The sequence below is a fragment of the Ostrinia nubilalis genome (genome assembly GCF_963855985.1).
Source record: "Ostrinia nubilalis chromosome W unlocalized genomic scaffold, ilOstNubi1.1 SUPER_W_unloc_1, whole genome shotgun sequence".
In the NCBI taxonomy this organism is placed as follows: domain Eukaryota; kingdom Metazoa; phylum Arthropoda; class Insecta; order Lepidoptera; family Crambidae; genus Ostrinia; species Ostrinia nubilalis.
In genome coordinates, this window is record NW_026973566.1 from 3,020,164 (window position 1) to 3,039,852 (window position 19,689).

The 19,689-nt window shown below is 36.5% G+C and overlaps 1 protein-coding gene across 1 annotated transcript; it reads left to right on the forward strand.

The window, feature by feature from the left end:
* The first annotated feature begins 15,597 nt into the window (after positions 1 to 15,597).
* Positions 15,598 to 19,096, forward strand: LOC135087324 (uncharacterized). Its single transcript, XM_063982122.1, is given in 2 exon segments — positions 15,598 to 16,747; positions 18,147 to 19,096. Coding segments are annotated over 2 exon segments (2,100 nt in total).
* The last annotated feature ends 593 nt before the right edge of the window (positions 19,097 to 19,689 follow it).

The window sequence follows — 19,689 nt, forward strand, 5'->3', positions numbered from 1 at the left end:
ATTAATTATAAGTCTATTTACGAGATTCATAATAGTTTTTGATATAGATGTATATTTTATATAGGATAATGTAAAATATTATTTTAATAAGTGAGCAAACTATGAAACTAATAATAATAATAATAATAATAATAAGTCATTTATTTCAACACACAGTCATAGGTTTAAGGTTACAGTTAATAATTATAATAATAATAAAATATTTAAATTTCATTTCAATTCACATTAAATTAGATTCAAACAATTCAAACAGTCAATTTTTGCATTTTGCTATTTGTTCGTTAGTCAGTACATTAATCATAGAGCAATGATTAATGTACTGACAGTCAAATCTTGCGGAGAGCGCGTTTAAGATGATGTTGGGGCTGCCCCGGACCCTGCGCACTAGGGATGCGCACCGTTTCCGTAGCGTCGTATAGAAACAGTCGACGCGCCACTCAGCAAACATCCCCGAAGCGCTGCAGTACCGCGGCAGCCCCTAAAGAAGGGATTATGTATTATTGTTTTGAATTTTTCCATATTAAAGTCGTTGTTATTGATTGCAGGTATTGAGGTAGGATGTGCCATACATTGGGTCACCCTGGAAAAATAAAACGAATTCTAACTTATTTAAAACAATATAAGGATGGTATAAGGTAAGAATATAAGGTAAGACTAAAATTAATTATTTACGGGTTCGATTCCCGCACAGTACAAACATTTGTGTGCATGAACATATTTGTTTGTATTGGACTGGGTGTTTTCTATGTATCATATGTATGTATTTACAAAAAAAAAAGTATTTAAGTATGTATATCCGTTGTCTAGTACCCATAGTACAAGCTTAGCTTAGTTTGGGACTAGAAGCGCAGTGTAAAATGTCCAAGGATATTCATTCATTCATTCATTCATTCACATGAGGTGAATTACGTGTCTCTGATGGAATCATGCAATGGCCTTAGGCGGTTTGCGTGCACTAATTGATTCTTTCCAGATTTTTGAATGACGTAATTTTCGTTAAATCCTATTCTAATTATACTATAAGGTCCATCCCATTTGCTATCTAAGTTGTTGGGATTGGGTACCTTGAGCATTACTTTGTCACCGATATTAAATTTCGCTATGTTTTTGATATTATTGTCGTAACGTTCTTTAGCCTTTTCTTTCATATTATCAAGGTTACGACGGGCTATTTCACGTGAGATTTTAAGTCTTTCGTTTAAGTCGCGTATGTAGTCATGTGTGGTGTAGTCGTTGTTTTCTTTCAGTGGATATAGAGGACGAGGTTTGAAACCGAAAAGTAGTTCGTGAGGTGTGAGACCTGTAGACTGATTAATAGAGGTGTTATGACATATAACGGCAAATGGTATGATTTGATCCCAATTGGAAAGATTTCGTTTATGATACATTCTTATGTGATCTCCTAATGTCGCATGGAAACGTTCTAAAGAACCATGAGTTTGAGGATGATAGGCTGTACTAATAGTGTGACTTGAGCCAAGTAATTTCATGAGTTGTTTGATGACATTGTTAACGAATTCTGTGCCTTGATCAGAGTGGAATCTCTTGGGAGTGCCATAATGTTGGCAAAATGTCAGAAGATTTCTAGCTATGGTAATTGCTTGTTTATCAGGTATAGGATATGCTTGTACAAATCGAGTTAGGTCATCTTGTAGTGTCAAAATGTATTTATTGGATTCGTTAGTAGTATCTGAATAGGATACTAAATCAATCGTTACGCGTTCGAATGGTTCTGTTGAAGAAGATGTTATAACCATTGGGGCTTTGTAAGTTTTTCTTTGGATTTTATTACGTTGACATATTTGACAATTATCTATGTATTCTTTGATCACGTCCGTCATTCCTTTCCAAAAGTATTCGTTTCTAATTTTACGAGTTGTTTCTACGATTCCGCGATGGCCAGATAAAGGATCATCGTGATACATTTTTAAGATTTGGGGAATTTCATCAGGATTTGGTGTTTTAACTTTGTTTTCACATATGGTTATTTTACAATCATATGCGTCAGCAAGGTAGGCTTGTGATATGTAATTGCTCGTTGCCTTTGAGTTTGCAAGCGGTATCGTTTTTCAATTCTGGAATGTGGAGTGTTTTGAAGTCGTTTTTCTGTAGACAGCTTAGAAGTGTTTTAAAATAACTTTCGGCGTCCCATGAGTCAAAATGAGTGGGTCTTGAACAGCCGAATATTAAGTTTTGGTTTTTGTTAGAAATTAATAAATCAACGTCGTAAAGTATCCGTTGTTTATTGAGATAAGGGTCTACTTGAGAGCATTTGGATATCGCTTCGTTGAAAAGGTCGTTTTTGTCAGAGAGTTCACAAGAAATGGGAATAAGAATGTTTTTATGTTTATCGTTTAAAAGGCAATCTGGAGAGGTTTGGAGATTAGGAGTGTCGAAGTTGTAAGAGGGGTTCTCTGAGAAATGTTGATAATTGATTTCTAAATAATCATCGGTCGTATCGGTATTTGAATTATGAGTTTCGTTATCGTCAGTGAGATCTATAACATTTGCGTTTAAGATTGGAGGTCGAGAGAGAGCATCTGCGTTGGTGTTGTTTTTGCCAGCTTTATAAATAACTTCGTATTCGTATTCTTCAAGCTTAAGGCGCCAGCGAACTAAACGACTACCTGGGTCTTTAATTGAAAAAAGCCATGTGAGAGGTTTGTGATCTGTAACTATTTTAAACTTTCTTCCAAACAAATACGGTCGAAAGTGTTTAACAGCCCAGACTATAGCCAATAATTCTCGTTCTATAGTAGAATAGTTCGATTCGGCTTTATTTAAAGTTCTAGACGCGTATGCTATAGGTAGGTCCTTACCTATTTCACCTTGTGATAATACAGCGCCTATTGCACTTATAGAGGCGTCAGTGGTCAAAATAAATTCTCTACTGAAATCAGGATATTGTAGTATAGGAGGACTAGTAAGAAGACGTTTACATTCGTCAAATGATGCTTGTTGTGTTTGACCCCAAATAAATGGAACGTCCTTTTTTAACCCGTATCTTCCCAAGCACCTAAAAGCTGATTCAATTTTAACGAAATTTATAGTACTACATGTTAGTAACCTACTGAACAATAATATGTATAAGAAAAAAAACATCAGCTTTCTGTCTTTCAGTTTCAGTACCGATCCAAAAATGGAACAGTAGGAAGATATGCCACTGTATTAATTTTGCATTAGTTAGGAAGATGATTGTAAATAATACAAGGTTTTTATAAAAATTCGTATAATTATAATCGTATCTTTTTTATTAACCCAGTTGTTACGGATATCCCTTTTTTCTTACGATTCCTGTGATTTTGCATATATCGGCTATTTAATGCATCAAGGCAACAGGAAAAATACAAAAAAAAATATTGGTCTTACGGAAACGCTGGAAAATGGTGTTTGATATACGGAACGCTAGTAATATGTACGGCCACTTGTATGAACTAAGAGATAATACCTACTCTTTGCGACTTGCGTAAGTTATTAAAGTATTTGCATAAAATATGGAATATTCATTAATAAAAAAATATTCAGAGTTAAATTTATTATTTTTCAAATTTAATTCCAGAAGTGTGAACTGTATATTATGCCCAAAAATTTTTCTGGGATCAAGGGTACTATTATATTTCTTGCGAAAAACATTGCATTTGTATCAAAGCGTGAGTTTTATAAAACCTGTGTGTGTGTTGTAACTGAATTTGAGATATTAAAATACTTCTTCTCTGTTTATGTGGCGGAGAAAATCTCTTGGTTTTGACAGTTGGCGCAATTTTCAATGCATTTGAATCAACTGTAACCACACTAAATCATTTCATTTACAAACAATAATTTCTTCATATCTTCAAACTTGACTGACCCTGTCTAGGGCATAATTGGATATCTAAGCTAACAGGATACAGTCTTCTTCATCATCACTGGATGAAGAATTATCTAGTGATTTTTACGTGGGCTCTCATTTGTAATCCAGACACTTTATTTACATCACCAGAGTTCTCTTTGGTTAAGTCACCATTACAATTTTCCGGATTTTCCGGCGGGAAAATTGTGATTTAGTTAGGGAAACCCTCATCTTCATTTTTCTCCAATTCTTCAATGATTTCATGTAAAGGAAAAGGCCTCGAAGGCAGGCGCTAAAACAACAAAATACCGCAGTTCATATTACTAGCGTTCCTTATACGGATCACTAAGTTTAACGTTGAATTAGTAACAGTTACTATAAAAATGTTTATAATTTTGTTATCGATTTACAAAAAGTGGGCTACAAACTTTCATATTTCGGGAAGAAATACTTTAGAATAAATACTTATCATGTTTGTATTCACCTTGAAAATGTCATCGTAAAATTTACGAAAACAACAAAACGCTTACTATTGAAATGTGACACCCAATGTAGAACAGAACACTTCTGATGGACAAAGGGACCCCTCAGGAATCGTTTAACATAAACAATGTTATCAGAAACCACCCTCATTGTTTATAATAATTTAATTTTTATGTTGATCCGTATATCAAACGCTAGTAACAAGTGGGTTAAACAATACAATCACATATTATAATACAAATACATATCAAAATAATATATTTTTACACATTATTTTGAGTGAAAAGCAGAAGAACACTTATGGTTCCTGTCGCATCGTGTCCTAATGCCTTCATTTTATCCAGCAATGGTAAAGATAGGGTTATCGGCAACGTGAAAGAATCGCAGCAGTTCTTCAAATCTGTTTCTAGGCATAGCAGCTGCCATACCTTGAAAATTGCAATCGACACTTTGCTCCCAGAACATGCGATCTTGCAACACTATTGTATCCCAACAGCAGAAGAATCCCAATGAAACGCTTTATTTTTTCAGTTGTAACTTTGAAATGATGATGATACCCTTTTTGAATTGTATTATTTTCAGTTTCAGAGCGAATCATTTCAAACACTTCCGCGACAAAAAAAAGTTCGAAAAATTGTACCGGACTATCAAGATGTTCTAAAAAAGTTGGTGGCTCTGACACTTTGTCTGCCTTTTCCGGGACATCTGTTTTCCTCCAATAATCGTTTTGGGATGATACAATAGCCCTAAATTCAGCCTGTGCTAAGAGTTGATGTCTAGATAGGTAGATGATTTATATTTGAAGAATCATCGCCGCTATCTTCATCGCTCTTGTTGTAATTATCTGGGGGTGTTATGTAAACATTCGCTGACAACACATCATCGACTTTCTCTAGATATGATACGATCTCATTTACCGACAATCTACAACAAAATAAATGAAAAATAATTACTAACAATTACATAAGTTTATATAATTTACCATCTCCATATTATCCTACTGATCCAAAAATGGATCGGTATAGTAAAATGTAAAAATTATATGCGAATACCCTATATTTATATTTCACTGCATTATTATATGGTATCTGAACCTATATCTGATAAAAACTCGATAAAACAAAAGCTGTCAACATATTAGAAATTATAAAATACTTACATTTGTCGACGAGACATTTTTTCACGAAAAACAAAAAAAATAAGCTCTTAAAACTACATTAATTGCGCGCGTGAACAAAAATCTGACAGATTGATTAGAGCGGTAGAACTGTTAGTGCTGCCAACATAAAGATAAAACAATAGCTGCGTTAATGCAACTTTAATTAAAAAATATTTAATTAACCGATCCAAAAATGGATCACTGGGATGATACGGGTTAAGAGGCTAGTAAGTGGTTTTGTTATTTTGCTAAAATTCAATATGAAGCGACGGTAATAACCCGTTAAGCCAAGAAAGGCTTTGATGTCTTTGCATGATTTAGGCGTGGGGAATTCTTGTACGGCCTTTATTTTATCGGGGTTTGGTTTTACACCTTCATTGGATATGATGTGTCCTAGGTAAGCTACTTCGCGCCTAAGGAATTCGCACTTATCGGGTTGGATCTTAAGTTCGTATTTTCTAAGTCGTGAAAATACCTCGTGAAGCCTTTGTTCGTGTTCTTGAAGGCTTGAGGCGAAAATAACTATATCGTCTAAGTACACAAAACATCTCTCGCCTTGAAGTCCACATAGAACAGAGTCCATGACCCGTTGGAAGGTCGCTGGTGCACTTTTAAGTGCAAAAGGCATTCTTTTGTACTCGTAGTGACCGTATGGAGTGCTAAATGCGGTCTTAGGAATATCTTTGGGATCTACTTCGAGTTGGTGAAACCCAGATGCGAGGTCTAGGGTTGTAAAATATTGTGAGTGCCCTAATTTATCTAGAATGTCTGTAATTTTCGGTAGTGGGTAACTGTCACCGATTGTTACCTCATTTAATTTTCGGTAATCTATTACTAATCGCTATTTACGTTTACCCGAGGCATCTGTTTTTTTAGGGACAACCCAAATTTGGCTACTCCATGGAGAGGATCTTGGTCTGATTATATCTTGTTCTAGCATTTTTTGAACTTGAGTTTTGACTTCGTTTTCGTGAACTTGTGGGAATCGATATGTTATAGTGTGAATGGGAGTGTCAGTTGTAGTAGTTATTTTGTGTTTTGTATGATTACTGAAAGATAAGGTGTCGCCTTCGAGGAAAAATAAATCTGAGTACTGGGAAATTATTTTATTTAATGACGTGGATTCTTCTTTCTTCAACGACAGAACTTTGCTTTGTCTATCAGATTGGGACATGGGATTTAAATTATTTATTGGATGTTCATTTATATCAGATATTTGTTCATTCTGGTCAAAAGGACTAACTTCGAGTGTGGGAATATTGATAAGTTCATCATTTTTGTTTGTATTTATACAAGTGATAACAAATGAGTTGTTTTCGACGCTAACTAATGCGTGTGGAATGATGATGCCATTAGCTAATGTTTTTCAACTAATGCGGTTCCCGAATGAATACTATTTGTGTTACACATAATTACTGTTTCTGAGCGGCTATTAATTAATTGTTTATCGGGGTATTCATTTTCCTTGGGACTGTCGCTCAAGAAATGGAGTCTATATGTTTTGTCACGTAATCGCATTGTTTTTGATTGAATATAGAGATGGCAATTAAATTCCCCGTATACCATATAGTTCGCATTTTTTTAATAGCAATTTATGGCACACGAAGTCGAAAGCTCTCGTCATGTCAAAAAATATTGCTGTGGTGCTGGTTTTTGAGTTTAAGTTTTCGATGATATTGTTTACTAGTTTATACGCAGCCAGAGTCGTGGACTTTCCTTTTTGGAAACCACTTTGTTCTGAACATAATATATCGTATTTTATTAAGAAATTCATTAGTCTCCCATGCATAACCCTTTCCAAAATTTTTGACAGGACAGGTATTAAGGCAATCGGTCGATAATGTGCTGGATCTCTTTTATCACCCTTTTTATGTATGGGTTTGATGACCGTATGTTTTAACTTTTCGGGGAATACGCCATGAGAAAACGACAAGTTTGTTATATGTGACAGTAGCGGTGATACAATATGAGAGCAATACTTAATGACTTTCGTTGCGATATAATCGTAGCCAGTTGACAAAGTATTGTTTAGAGACTTTATCACTTTCATTATTTCGTCATCATCAGTAGGGAATAAAAATATGCTTCTATCATTTTCTTTTATATTATATTTATATATACTGTCAGGTACGTCAATATTTGTCATGTCAATAAAATAAGGGTTGAATACATTAGCAATGTCAAGTGGGTTATCAATTTCAATGTCATTTTGTAGGAGTTTATATTCGTCAATATGTAGGATTTGATTTTGTGATGTCAATTCATTAATAATTTTCAATGAAGCTGTACAAATGTTTTTGGCTTTGCTAATAAATTTTTAATTTGATAATTTTTGAGCTGTTATTATGCATTTTTTAAGCAGTTTAGAATATCTTAGATATTTTACCCTATCTGTGTAACATTTTGTTTTATAATATTTATATCTTAAATTTCTACTTGTTTTTGCAGAATTTTTTAGGCCTTTTGAAATCCAGAAAGATCGTTTGCCTTTGTTTTGGATCTTAATACGGTTAATTGGGAAGCATAATTTATAATATAATATAAACGTTTTATGGAAATTATCGAATGCTGTATTGAAGTCATTTTCAGTAAGAACGTCTGACCATGAGGTGTTACTTATACAGTGTAAGAATTTTTCCATATTCTGAGAACTAAAGTCCCTCCTAAAGATGAAATGGGGCTTGTGGGACACTTCTTTGTGGCTAGTCGGAATAGTAAGCAGTTGACCCGTTTCATGGTCTGACAAACCCAAAGGCAGAACCTCGCCAAGAGCATTCGCCTCATTACTGATAATTTGGTCAAGACATGCATTACGCCTTGTTGGCTTTAGTATATGTAAATTAAGATTATAATTCTGTATTATTCTTCTATACTCACACAGTGATGGAGACTCTTTCAGAACATCAATGTTAAAATCTCCTGCTATTATTATTTTCTTATTTGTCTTAGTTTGAAGTTTATCTAATAACATTTCTAGCTTATTGAGAAAGATCGAAGGATTGCTGTTCGGTATTCTATACAAGCAAACAATAATGCAGCGATGCCCCAGAATCTCTATACCACAACATTCAAAATTAAATTCTGAACTTAGTTCTTTGGGAAATGCAAGTTTCTTATATTTGATATTTTCTCTACAAAGTATGCATACTCCCCCACGTCTTTCCTTAGACCTAGAATACCAATCTGCTAATGTAAAGCCATTTAATCTTAGATTAGATTCGTTTCCAGATTTTATAAATGTTTCCGAGAAACACAAAACATCGACCTTCCGCTGATCGTCTCGTAGAGAGTTTAAGGCTATTTGTACAATATCCTGTTTACCCAATAAACCCGCTATATTTTGATGAAATACTCGAAGGTAGCCCCCGCTTTTATTTAACACGAAAAAACTTTTTTGTACTATTGTCTTTATTAGGTTTTTCTACTGGCAAGAAGTAGTCTAACAATGTAGTTTTCTTTTGTGTCGTGGGTTTCGTTAACGGAAGTATTGTTTCTAAGGGTTTAGAGGTATGACCTGAGCCCTTCACATGCAAACGATTATTTCCAGATATTGTGGTGTTATTCGTCAATATGCCGTAACCAGTGCACTTTGGCAAGTATGTAGTTAGTTGTTTTAATTCTAATAAAACATGGTTAAGTCCATGACTATTAAGTTTACCAGTTTTATATGAGAACATTTGAAGAGTTAAGTTTAGATTAGTATCATACAGAGTACCAAGGTCATGAGTTTGCATTTCCCTATATAACATATTATTGAAGTTTTCTACCCGACAATTGAATAACGTACTGCCGCAGATGTAACTAGGTGCGCATATTATGATGTTGGTATATAATTCTATTTTCTTTATTAAATCACAAATGTAGTACACTAATGTCTTATTGTCCCCTGATTCTTTAAAGTCTTTTTCACCAATGCAAACAACACAACAGTCCGCATTTGTAAAATTCTTTACTTTTTCTTCAATGTTAGAAAATAACTCTAAGATACCTGCTCCCGGCTTGCAGTAGTGACAATAGTTAAAAGTATTTCCAAACTGTTTAGATACAGAATTTACGTTAAATTTAAATGTGCTAATTAGAGCTAAATTTCTTTTTGTCAAGTTTTTACTCGATAATGTCTTCCTGTCGCATGTGTTTTCTAGGTAGGTGCTGTCTTGATTATTTTCCTTTGAGTAGTTGTCATAATTTGTGTCCAGAAGTTTGTCCTCCAGTGCTTTAATTTGTTGGTGAAGTACTTTTATTTCTTCCTTAGCATTTCGTAATTGATGTCCCAGATCACAAATTGTCCGTCGCATTGCTGACGTTATTTCATCTTTCATGTGGGATGGGGTTGACGTTGCCGATCTTGGAGAATTACATATTGATCGTCTGACACGTCTTCCTCTTGATGGCGTATTGGTGGTGAAGTCAGATGTAAGAATATTTGCATCTATTGGCGCTTGACAAACTTCCTTTAGTACCTTTATTTCATTACTGAGCTTAACTATTTGGTTTTTTAAGTCGTTATTTTCAATTATTGTATTTTCTAATTCATTTTGTGTGGTCATAAGGTTTATTTTGAGGTCAGCAATTTGTTCGTTAAGTTCCTTTATGTCGTATAGGTTAGTTGTCGTGAAGTCTTCGCTTCTTGAGAGTCGGTCAATTTCTGAATTTTCAGGAGTGCCTTCGTCATCAAAATCATAGGAGTCGCACATTACAGTTTCTTGTGAGTTATATTCAGGTACCTCTTTGGTTATGCTTGTTGTTTTTGATATTGTCTGTGTTTTTTTCCTTTTTGTTACGTTGGAAACTTCTGTGTTAGTACTTGAAGAGGCCGGTATATCGGGCTTCATCATTCTTGACTTCTGAGCACACACGTTGCATTTCAGTTTTAATTTATTTTCAGGTTTCATTATTTCGTATAATTTTTCCGAAAGGCCAATACAGTCAAAGTCATATATTTTCTTACACAGTGAACATATTACTGTGTCTCTTTCTTCTCGTTTGTTTTTGCACTTAGAGCATTTCACCATCTTTTGAAGCTTCGTACTCTTCTTGTGGTCCGACATTATAGTATTTGTATGATGTTAAAAATAAAATAAAAAAAAATAAACACGAAACAATAATGTTCGAAGAGGAAAGAGAAGAAAAAAAAAATGCAAAAATATTCTTGACGCGTAGATTCGAACCCGCAACGCTCACACTTTTGGGCAGGCCTCTAATACCCCGACACCAATCGACGTATACGCTTGTGGGCGAAAAATAGCGTGTATTCAATAGTCCACAAAATTGTTCATATTTTTTGATTGCTGAGTAAAAGTTCAAAGGTCACGAACGGAATGTGTCATTTATTTTCACTGTTTTGGTCGGTAGTATGAAGTTATTTTGATTGCACTTGCACTTTAACGATTTGTTTACACAAGATTTTGTTCCAAAATCACTGAAATCCAATTGAGTTGTGCTTTTCACTGTTCATCACTTTGCACCATTAGTTTATAGATGTGATTTTTACGCAATTTACACTTGCACTTTAACGTTTTGATTACAAAACATTTTGTTCAAAAATCATTGGAATCCGGTTGAATTGTACTTTTCACTGTTCATCACTTTGCACTATAGTTTATAGGAGTGTTTTTTACATAACTGAGTCAATAATGGACTGTTTATATGGTATTACGGGTTTAAAAGATCGCGCGCGTACGCTGGGGTTGTTGACCGCTCGGGCGGCGCGCGCGAGAATATATCTACAGTGTGTCCGGGCATGTAGTGATCAAACTTTAAGGGCGTAATCTATGGACAATTTTTTCGATGAAAATACTTCAAATTTGGGGCCTGACCCATTTCTCGAAAAATTACATCGATTTAAGTTTTTAATTTTTAGTTTACACCTCTTCTTTAAAAAACAAGTGAAAGCGTGGGTAGCTTAACATTAATGGGCAAATATTTTGTATCATGCGATAGCCAATAAAATTATCTATTAATAGAAGAAGAAAGCAGACACAAGTTTCATACATTTTATGGGAGTAAGAATGGATTTAATTAGAAAAATACATTACTTTTTTCACTTCTTTTTCAGTTATTTTCCAACACAAGAAAAACCAGGTCGTCAAGGTATGTTTTATTTGCATTGTATTATTAGTATTTGAGCTATTCTACAAAACGAATGTAAATTTATTAGTCTACGTCTATTAGTTTTGACATAATTGTTGAACAAAGATACCCCTTCCCAGCGGTTTCCATAGCGCACGCGACATGCGAAAATGCACTGCCTGAAAGAATCACACAACCTATTCCGATAACTATGGAAACCGCTGGGAAGGGGTATCTTTGTTCAACAATTACGTCGAAACTAATAGACGTAGACCAATAAATTTACATTCGTTTTGTAGAATAGCTCAAATACTAAAAATACAATGCAAATAAAACATACCTTAACGACCTAGTTTTTCTTGTGTTGGAAAATAACTGAAAAAGAAGTGAAAAAAGTAATGTATTTTTCTAATTAAATCCATTCTTACTCCCATAAAATGTATGAAACTTGTGTCTGCTTCCTTCTTCTACTAATAGATAATTTTATTGGCTATCGCATGATATAAAATATTTGCCTATTAATGTTAAGCTACCCACGCTTTCACTTGTTTTTTAACCCGGCGTCAATGACGCTGGGTCATATTGACCCGAGGCATTTTCAAACGTTCATAATTTTTTTTTGCGTCCATTTTGTGGTTCGAGCGTTCGTATAGCTGGAGATACAACCTCCCTAAGTCTATTCCGTTAGTTAGCTCAGTGTGACTCCGCTTGCGTAGCGAGATACACAGGCTTCAAATTAAAACGGGTCATTATGAACCGGCGTCATTGGTGGCGCGGTGATTTTGTGGCTTACTTTTATTCGCTTATTTTGTGTTTAGTGCTAGTTTATGTTGTTCTTTTTTAAGTTTTTAGTCAAAATGTCATTGTTAAATGACCCAGCAAGAATCAAACGTTGCTAGAAGAGTCGGATTCCGAAAGTGAAGAATTTCAGGCTGTAATAGCCAGAACGTAAAAATAACAACAAAAGTGAAAAGACGCAAGTGATGTGGACTCAGTCTTTGGTTAATCTCGACCATGCATTAGTACGACGCCGGCAAGTGCGTCATGCCGCATTTACATGCCCAGACCATTTGATTACATACTGCACCAGTTGCAGCAGTTCCATGGCTCTGAATGATGAAGTAGAAGACTTATCTCATTGTATCTGCATAAAAAAAATGTTTTTTATCTCTTTTTCACTATTTAACATTGTTGATTCCTATTAATACTAAAAATCTTTATCAAAAACCAAAAATATAGACTCATTGTGTTTCTATACACGATTTTTTCATGTTTTGTTTTAAAATTTTCAAAAAAATGATTTATGTGATGTATTCGTTTTATTTTTGTTTTATTAGCTCAGTAATGAACCCTATATACATGGACAGTAATTAAAATTAAGATAACTTGTTCAATTTCCTAAAAAGTGAACGATGAAATTAGGGTCAATATGACCCGGGGTCATCGTCTTTGAAATTATTTTCACGTCATTGGCGCCGGGTTAAAGAAGAGGTGTAAACTAAAAATTAAAAACTTAAATCGATGTAATTTTTCGAAAAATGGGTCAGGCCCCAAATTTGAAGTATTTTCATCGATAAAATTGTCCATAGATTACGCCCTTAAAGTTTGATCACTACATGCCCGGACACACTGTATATGTGAAGATCCAATTGTGTTACTTTTTATTACCGAGATTCCTGCTCCGGTATCAATTAATAAGGTGACTGGTTTTCCTTCGATGTGAAAGGTGCCGTGTAAAAGATTTTCGGGTGGAACATCGTTCAAAGATGAGATTGCAAAGGATTCAATTTTAGGTTTCGACTTAGAAGTTTTAGGATTTGATTTAGGTTTCCGTTTTGACTTTGATTTCGATTTAGGATTTGTATAAGTAGATTTGGTATATGATTCAGTGATAGGACCAAGGGTTTGGGGCTGGTTACCCTGTTCGTTTGGTGCTATATTTGATTTAGTAGATTTAGTACATGATTCGGTGATAGGACCAAGAGTTTGGGGCTGGTTACCCTGTTTGTTTGGTGCCATTAAAGATATAGAAGTTTGTACAGACGCGTCTCTAAACTGTTTGTTGCGGACAGTTTGAGTTTGTGAGGACGCCCTGTTAGATTCAGTGGCTTTTGAGGATGATTGATTGAGTCTTAGAGTTGGAGGTCGTCTATGTCTTGTGTTAACAGTTGAGTCGGAGTCTGTGAGCAAGATACTGTAGCGATTTCCAACGAGTTGCTCATTTCGTTGGTCGCCCAGGAGTTTAAATTATTGACTTGCGCTGGAGGTGCGGGCAAGGCTTTTTGTGCCTGATTATTACGGAGATTACTGTTATAAGCTCTTTTACGACAATCAGCAATTTCGTGTCCTACATTCTTGCAGTAATTGCATATTTTTGGGTTCTGTGCAGCGAAATTTGAATTAGTTTGAACCTCACCCAAGGTTGATTTGGAGGTGTGAATCTGTTATTTGAATTATATCTTGGTATTATTGTTCTATGAGTTGCGAAATTAGGTCGTGATGCATTACAGCAAGTCAGCGACATTTTGCTTTCACCACCAGCGAAGGGAAAATACAATGCGATTAAGGAACGGTTACTACAAGTTTATGAGGACAGTGCAAGCCGACAATTTCAGAAATTAGTCAGTGAAATGGAGTTGGGTTCACAAAAACCATCTCAATTATTACGGAGAATGAGAGATTTGGGTAGAAACACACAAATATCAGAACAAACGCTGCACAATTTGTGGTTAGCTCGCCTTCCGACATCCATCAGAGCAGTACTCACGGTTAGTCAGGACCAATCATTGGATAATTTGTCAAATATTGCGGATAAAATTATAGAAAACGTTCAAGGAAGTGAAGTTGCAGCTGTTAGCAGTGTACCATCTACAAGTAGTAACCAAATACCAGTAGGGGATATTTTAACACAAATGCATACCTAATTTGAATCTGGAAGTAGCAGCATTAAGAGAAGAAGTACGAGAACATCTCCGGAGTACAGTACGTGGACAAGGATTCGGACGCGGTCGTGCACCATACAGAGGTAGATATCGATCAAGATCAAGGACACCAAATGACCCGGATTGGCTGTGCAAGTACCATTTTCGTTTTCGAGAAAGGTCAACCAGATGTGAAAAGCCGTGTGCATGGAAATCAACATCGTGATCGACGTCGGAAAACTAAAATCGGTGCAAACGGTGGCGGACGATTTTGTACCAGGTAGTAATCACCGCCTTTGTATATATCGCTCACCTAGCAGTATAATGACACATCTACTTTTTTCTTATTTTACAGAAATGAGGGTCAAAGATTTTACAAATGTTTGAAACGAAGTTATGAGTTCATTTTACATTTTATCATGGATTTTATGGTTTTAGCAACTAGTATAGACCTTAATAGATACTTAGGGATAAAAAATCCACTTCAGGTTTCCAGGAGTTACTTCATAGCAGTCAAAGAAGAAGAAGAACCATGCAATTGTGCCGTTATACTTTTTGACAACTTCCAAAAATGTCAAATATGCCCCAAAGACATAATTAAATAGGATGTGAAAACTAGAAATAAAGACAATTGGTTGATATAAAACAAAAGTTTTTATTTGAAATCAACATACAATAAAAAGTTTAACTAAAATATTATAATAACCTATATATATTATAACCATCAGGAATGGCTCTTTCCATACCAGGTGACCGACCACGCTGGGAGAGAGGCACGTAAACTCGCTCTGACGCTGGATCTCTCTCAATTGATAGACTGTGCAACCAGGGTCCCGGACGTCGACATTCACACAGCCAACTGCCTTGACCTTCTGCTGACATCTGATCCAGACAGATATTCCATCCTGGTTACTGCTCCTCTTGGAACTTCTGACCACTGCCTGGTGAAAACTGTATCGACATACTCCCCATCCGATCGTGGCCCTTGTGGAGTAAGACGAGTATGGTGATACAAGGCGGCAGATTGGGACGAGATGCGTCAGTTTTTCGCATCTTTCCCTTGGAGGCCGGCATGCTTTTCTTCTCGAGACCCAACGAGTTGCGCCGATGCCATAACAGAAGTTATACGCCTGGGTATGGAATTCTTCATTCCTTACTCAGACGTCGCCTCAGGTAGCAAAGCTCGCCCTTGGTTCGATGCTGATTGCCGTCATGCTGAAGCGTGTAAGCAGTCAGCATTTCTGGCATGGGCTGATGCTCGAACGCGCGACTCACCGGACACTCGCAATCTAAAGAAAGCCTACAACCAAGCCTCCAAGTCCCTTGCCAAGGCCATCCAATCAAACTTCTGTCGCCCCAGCCTGCCGCCACTGCTGAAACCCGATGGCTCACTGGCTCACTCTGCTGAGGAAAAGGCGAACCTTTTTGCCACCCTGTTCGCTGATAACTCACGTCTTGACGTCGCAGGCAAAACGCCACCCTCATTACCCCCTGCCTCCTCCACCATGCGTGAGGTCCGCATACGGCAGAGAGAGGTTTTAAATGTCTTGTATTCTCTTGACGTAAATAAAGCCAGTGGACCCGACGGAATTCCGGCAATTGTCCTGCGTAACTGTGCGCCGGAGTTGTCTCCTATTCTGACACGCCTGTATCGACTCTCACTTGAGACTGGACTAGTCCCTAAATCATGGAAGCTTGCAAACGTACAGCCCGTACCTAAAAAGGGCAGTCGTGCTGACCCAACTAATTACAGACCCATCTCTGTTACGTCTATACTCTGCAAGATAATGGAACGTGTCCTCAATGGCCGACTCCTGTCATACCTTGAAGAAAATGACCTACTCAGGGACCGTCAGTATGGGTTTCGGTATGGTCGTTCTACAGGTGATCTTCTCGTGTATGCCACACACTTATGGAGCGAGGCCATTGAGAAACATGGCGAAGCCCTTGCCGTTTCACTGGACGTATCAAAGGCGTTTGACAGAGTCTGGCACGGCAGCCTATTAAACAAGCTTCCATCTTTTGGAATCCCTGTTGGCTTGTGCAAATGGATCTCCGATTTTCTTGAGGGACGATCAATAAGAGTAGTCCTTGAGGGCTACACTTCTAGTCAACAACCTATTGACGCTGGCGTCCCTCAGGGTTCGGTGCTGTCTGCAACTCTTTTTCTACTGCATATCAACGATCTGCTCAAACCCGGCACCTTTGGGTGCGCAGAAGACACGACAGTAACAGCCAATTATATATCCAACGCAAAAACCAACAGGCGTGAGGTGGAGTCTTGTCGTGAGTCCTTAATTGAACGCTTAAATTTGGCCCTTCAGGATGTCTCTGATTGGGGCGATGCCAACCTGGTCCAATTTAACGCGTCAAAAACACAGGCGTGTCTGTTCTCCGCAAAACGAAGTCCATTTCTTATGGCTCCAACATTCCGAGGTGTGCCTGTCAAAATCACCGAGCGACTGCAACTCTTGGACATTGAAATGTCCAGCAAGCTGAACTTTGGCGAGTACCTACATCGAATCCATAGCGAAAACTGCTGCCAAAAAACTTGGTATCCTCTCGAGGGCAAAAGGCTTTATAAAGCACAGAAAGATCCGACCTTGCATGGAATACTGCTGCCATCTCTGGGACGGCTCTGCCAAGAAACATTTGGCTGCTTTGGATTCGGTGGAAAGGCGTGCCAGAAGACTTATCGACAGCCCTACCCTTGTTGAAGCGGCGCTCCAGGAACTTGACCATCGCCGTAAGGTAGCATCCCTATCGGTTTTCTACAGGCTACACTTCGGAGAATGTGCGAAAGAATTACACGAATTAATTCCACCAGCCCCCTTCCATCATCGGGGAACCAGACGCAGGTTAGCGTACCATCCCTATATTAAAATTAAAAATAAAATAAAAATTCATAAAATTCATTTATTTTTGCAAATAGGCTTTTAAAAAGCGCTTTTACACGTCCCAATATTAACCCTACCACTGCTTCGGGACAATAAATGGGCCAGTGCTGAGAAGAAGCAGCGCAAGAAACTCAGTCACTATTGTTGACATTCCACCAGCTCGCACTAAGCGTTTCGATGACTCTTTTATAATGCGAACAGCTGCTAGGGACTGGAATTCGTTGCCTGCTGCTGTCTTTCCCGAAAAATATAATCCGGGCGTCTTCAAGGCGAGAGTGAATTAGCACTTACAGGGCAGATATGTACCATCCTAGACTGCATCCCACTTAACATCAGGTGCGATTGTGGTCAAATACCTGCCTTGTTATGCATAAAAAAATAAAATAAAATAAAAAATTTTTGGCTCGTGATTCGTTAAGGAATAGTCAACATCAAACTATAACAAATAAAATAAAGTTTAATCATGACGTATCTTCTCTTGTCAAATGTACCGTTATTCTACTAACTTACTAAGTTAATAAAATGTCACATTTGCCACTTACGCCAACACAGATTTAGAAGCGATTGCATCTCGCGGAGCGCCCCGCACAACTGACAAATAAGCCGTTGTTATGCGCGGAAGCGGGGGAAACGTAGCAAGTGCTACAATGACACTGAACGCCCTCTCTCGACAAATAGTAAATCTAACACCGTGCCGTTTTACCACTTTATAAATTATACACTCTTAAACACTTAGGCCGTAAAAACTCAATTTCGCTTTTTTTGTAAATGTGCCATTATACTGCTAGGTGAGCGATATGATCAAGAAAATAAACTTCAATTTTTAGTAGATACAGGTGCCAATGTTTCAGTAATTCCTGTTTCAAAAAAACAAAAGTTGTCAGAAACATGTTCTGATTATAAGCTGTATGCAGCCAATAATAGTCAAATTCAAACATATGGTACAAAAACATTAATTGTAAACTTAAAGTTACGTCGACCATACAGGTGGACTTTTATTATCGCGGACGTGTCTCAACCGATATTAGGTGCGGATTTCTTGGAACATCATAATCTCTTAGTCGACTTAAAATTACGCAAACTTATTGATAAGAGGACAAATTTATTAGCATTGGGCAAAATAATTAATCACGATGAACCGTCATTAAGTACAATTGATAGTAGTCATCCTTTTATGGAGTTATTAAATGAATTTCCGGAAATTACTTAACCAATTTCATTTAAAAATATGGATACACAATCTAGCAATGATTTTTATCATCATATCGAAGTTTCAGGACCACCAGTGCATGCGAGGTCAAGGCCATTACCACCGGACAGATATCACAAAGTAAAGGAGGAATTTAAGCTGATGCAGGAAATGGGCATATGCAGACCATCAAAAAGTGAGTGGGCTAGTCCATTACATATTGTTAGTAAAAAAAACGGGGACATCCGACCTTTTGGAGATTATAGGCGTTTAAATGCCATCACCAAACCGGATCGTTATCCTGTTCCCCGGTTACACGACTTTACTTATATTTTGTCAAATAAGAAAATTTTCTCGCGATTAGACATAAATAGAGCTTATCATTTTATAAAAATTGCACCCGAAGATATAGAGAAAACAGCAGTAATTTGTCCCTTAGGATTATTCGAATTTTTACGTCTTCCATTTGGTCTACGTAACGGAAGTCAAAGTTTTCAGCGATTCATGAGCAAAAAAGTTTTGAAAGATTTAGATTTCCTTTTTAAATAAATAAATAAATAAATAAATAAAATCATTTATTTGCAAGAACATGGTTACAGATAGGTGTTAATTTAATAAATTCCAGCATATTCTGTCGCATGCGACGTGCAAAAGTTCTTGTTTTTAAAGTTATGTTAATTATTGCTACATTTAGTTTCAGACTTTACATATTTTTACAACTCAAAATGACTCAAAATCTTATTTTACTCGTTGTTGTTTTTCATACCATGACAGTAACAATACAATAAATAAATGTCAGGAAACGAAATTTGAATTGCAAGTGTCAAAATAAATTTAAATTAATTGTATAAATGTCAAATTAAGTTACATTACCGATGTCACATCATTCTATCATTTAAAAAGTCATTCACTGTATAATACATACTACACAATATTATTCATAAAATAAAATACACATTACAATGTCAACCTTTATTCCTTTTGAGTCGTCAATTAGCATTCAAACATTGAGTCATTTATTTTAATGTCAATAAATTCTTTGATGGAGTAGAAGCACTTTTCCAACAGCCATTTATTTAAAGTGTGTCTAAATTTATTTAATGTTAGTTCTCTAACTTTACTGGGCAGCTTATTATATACTC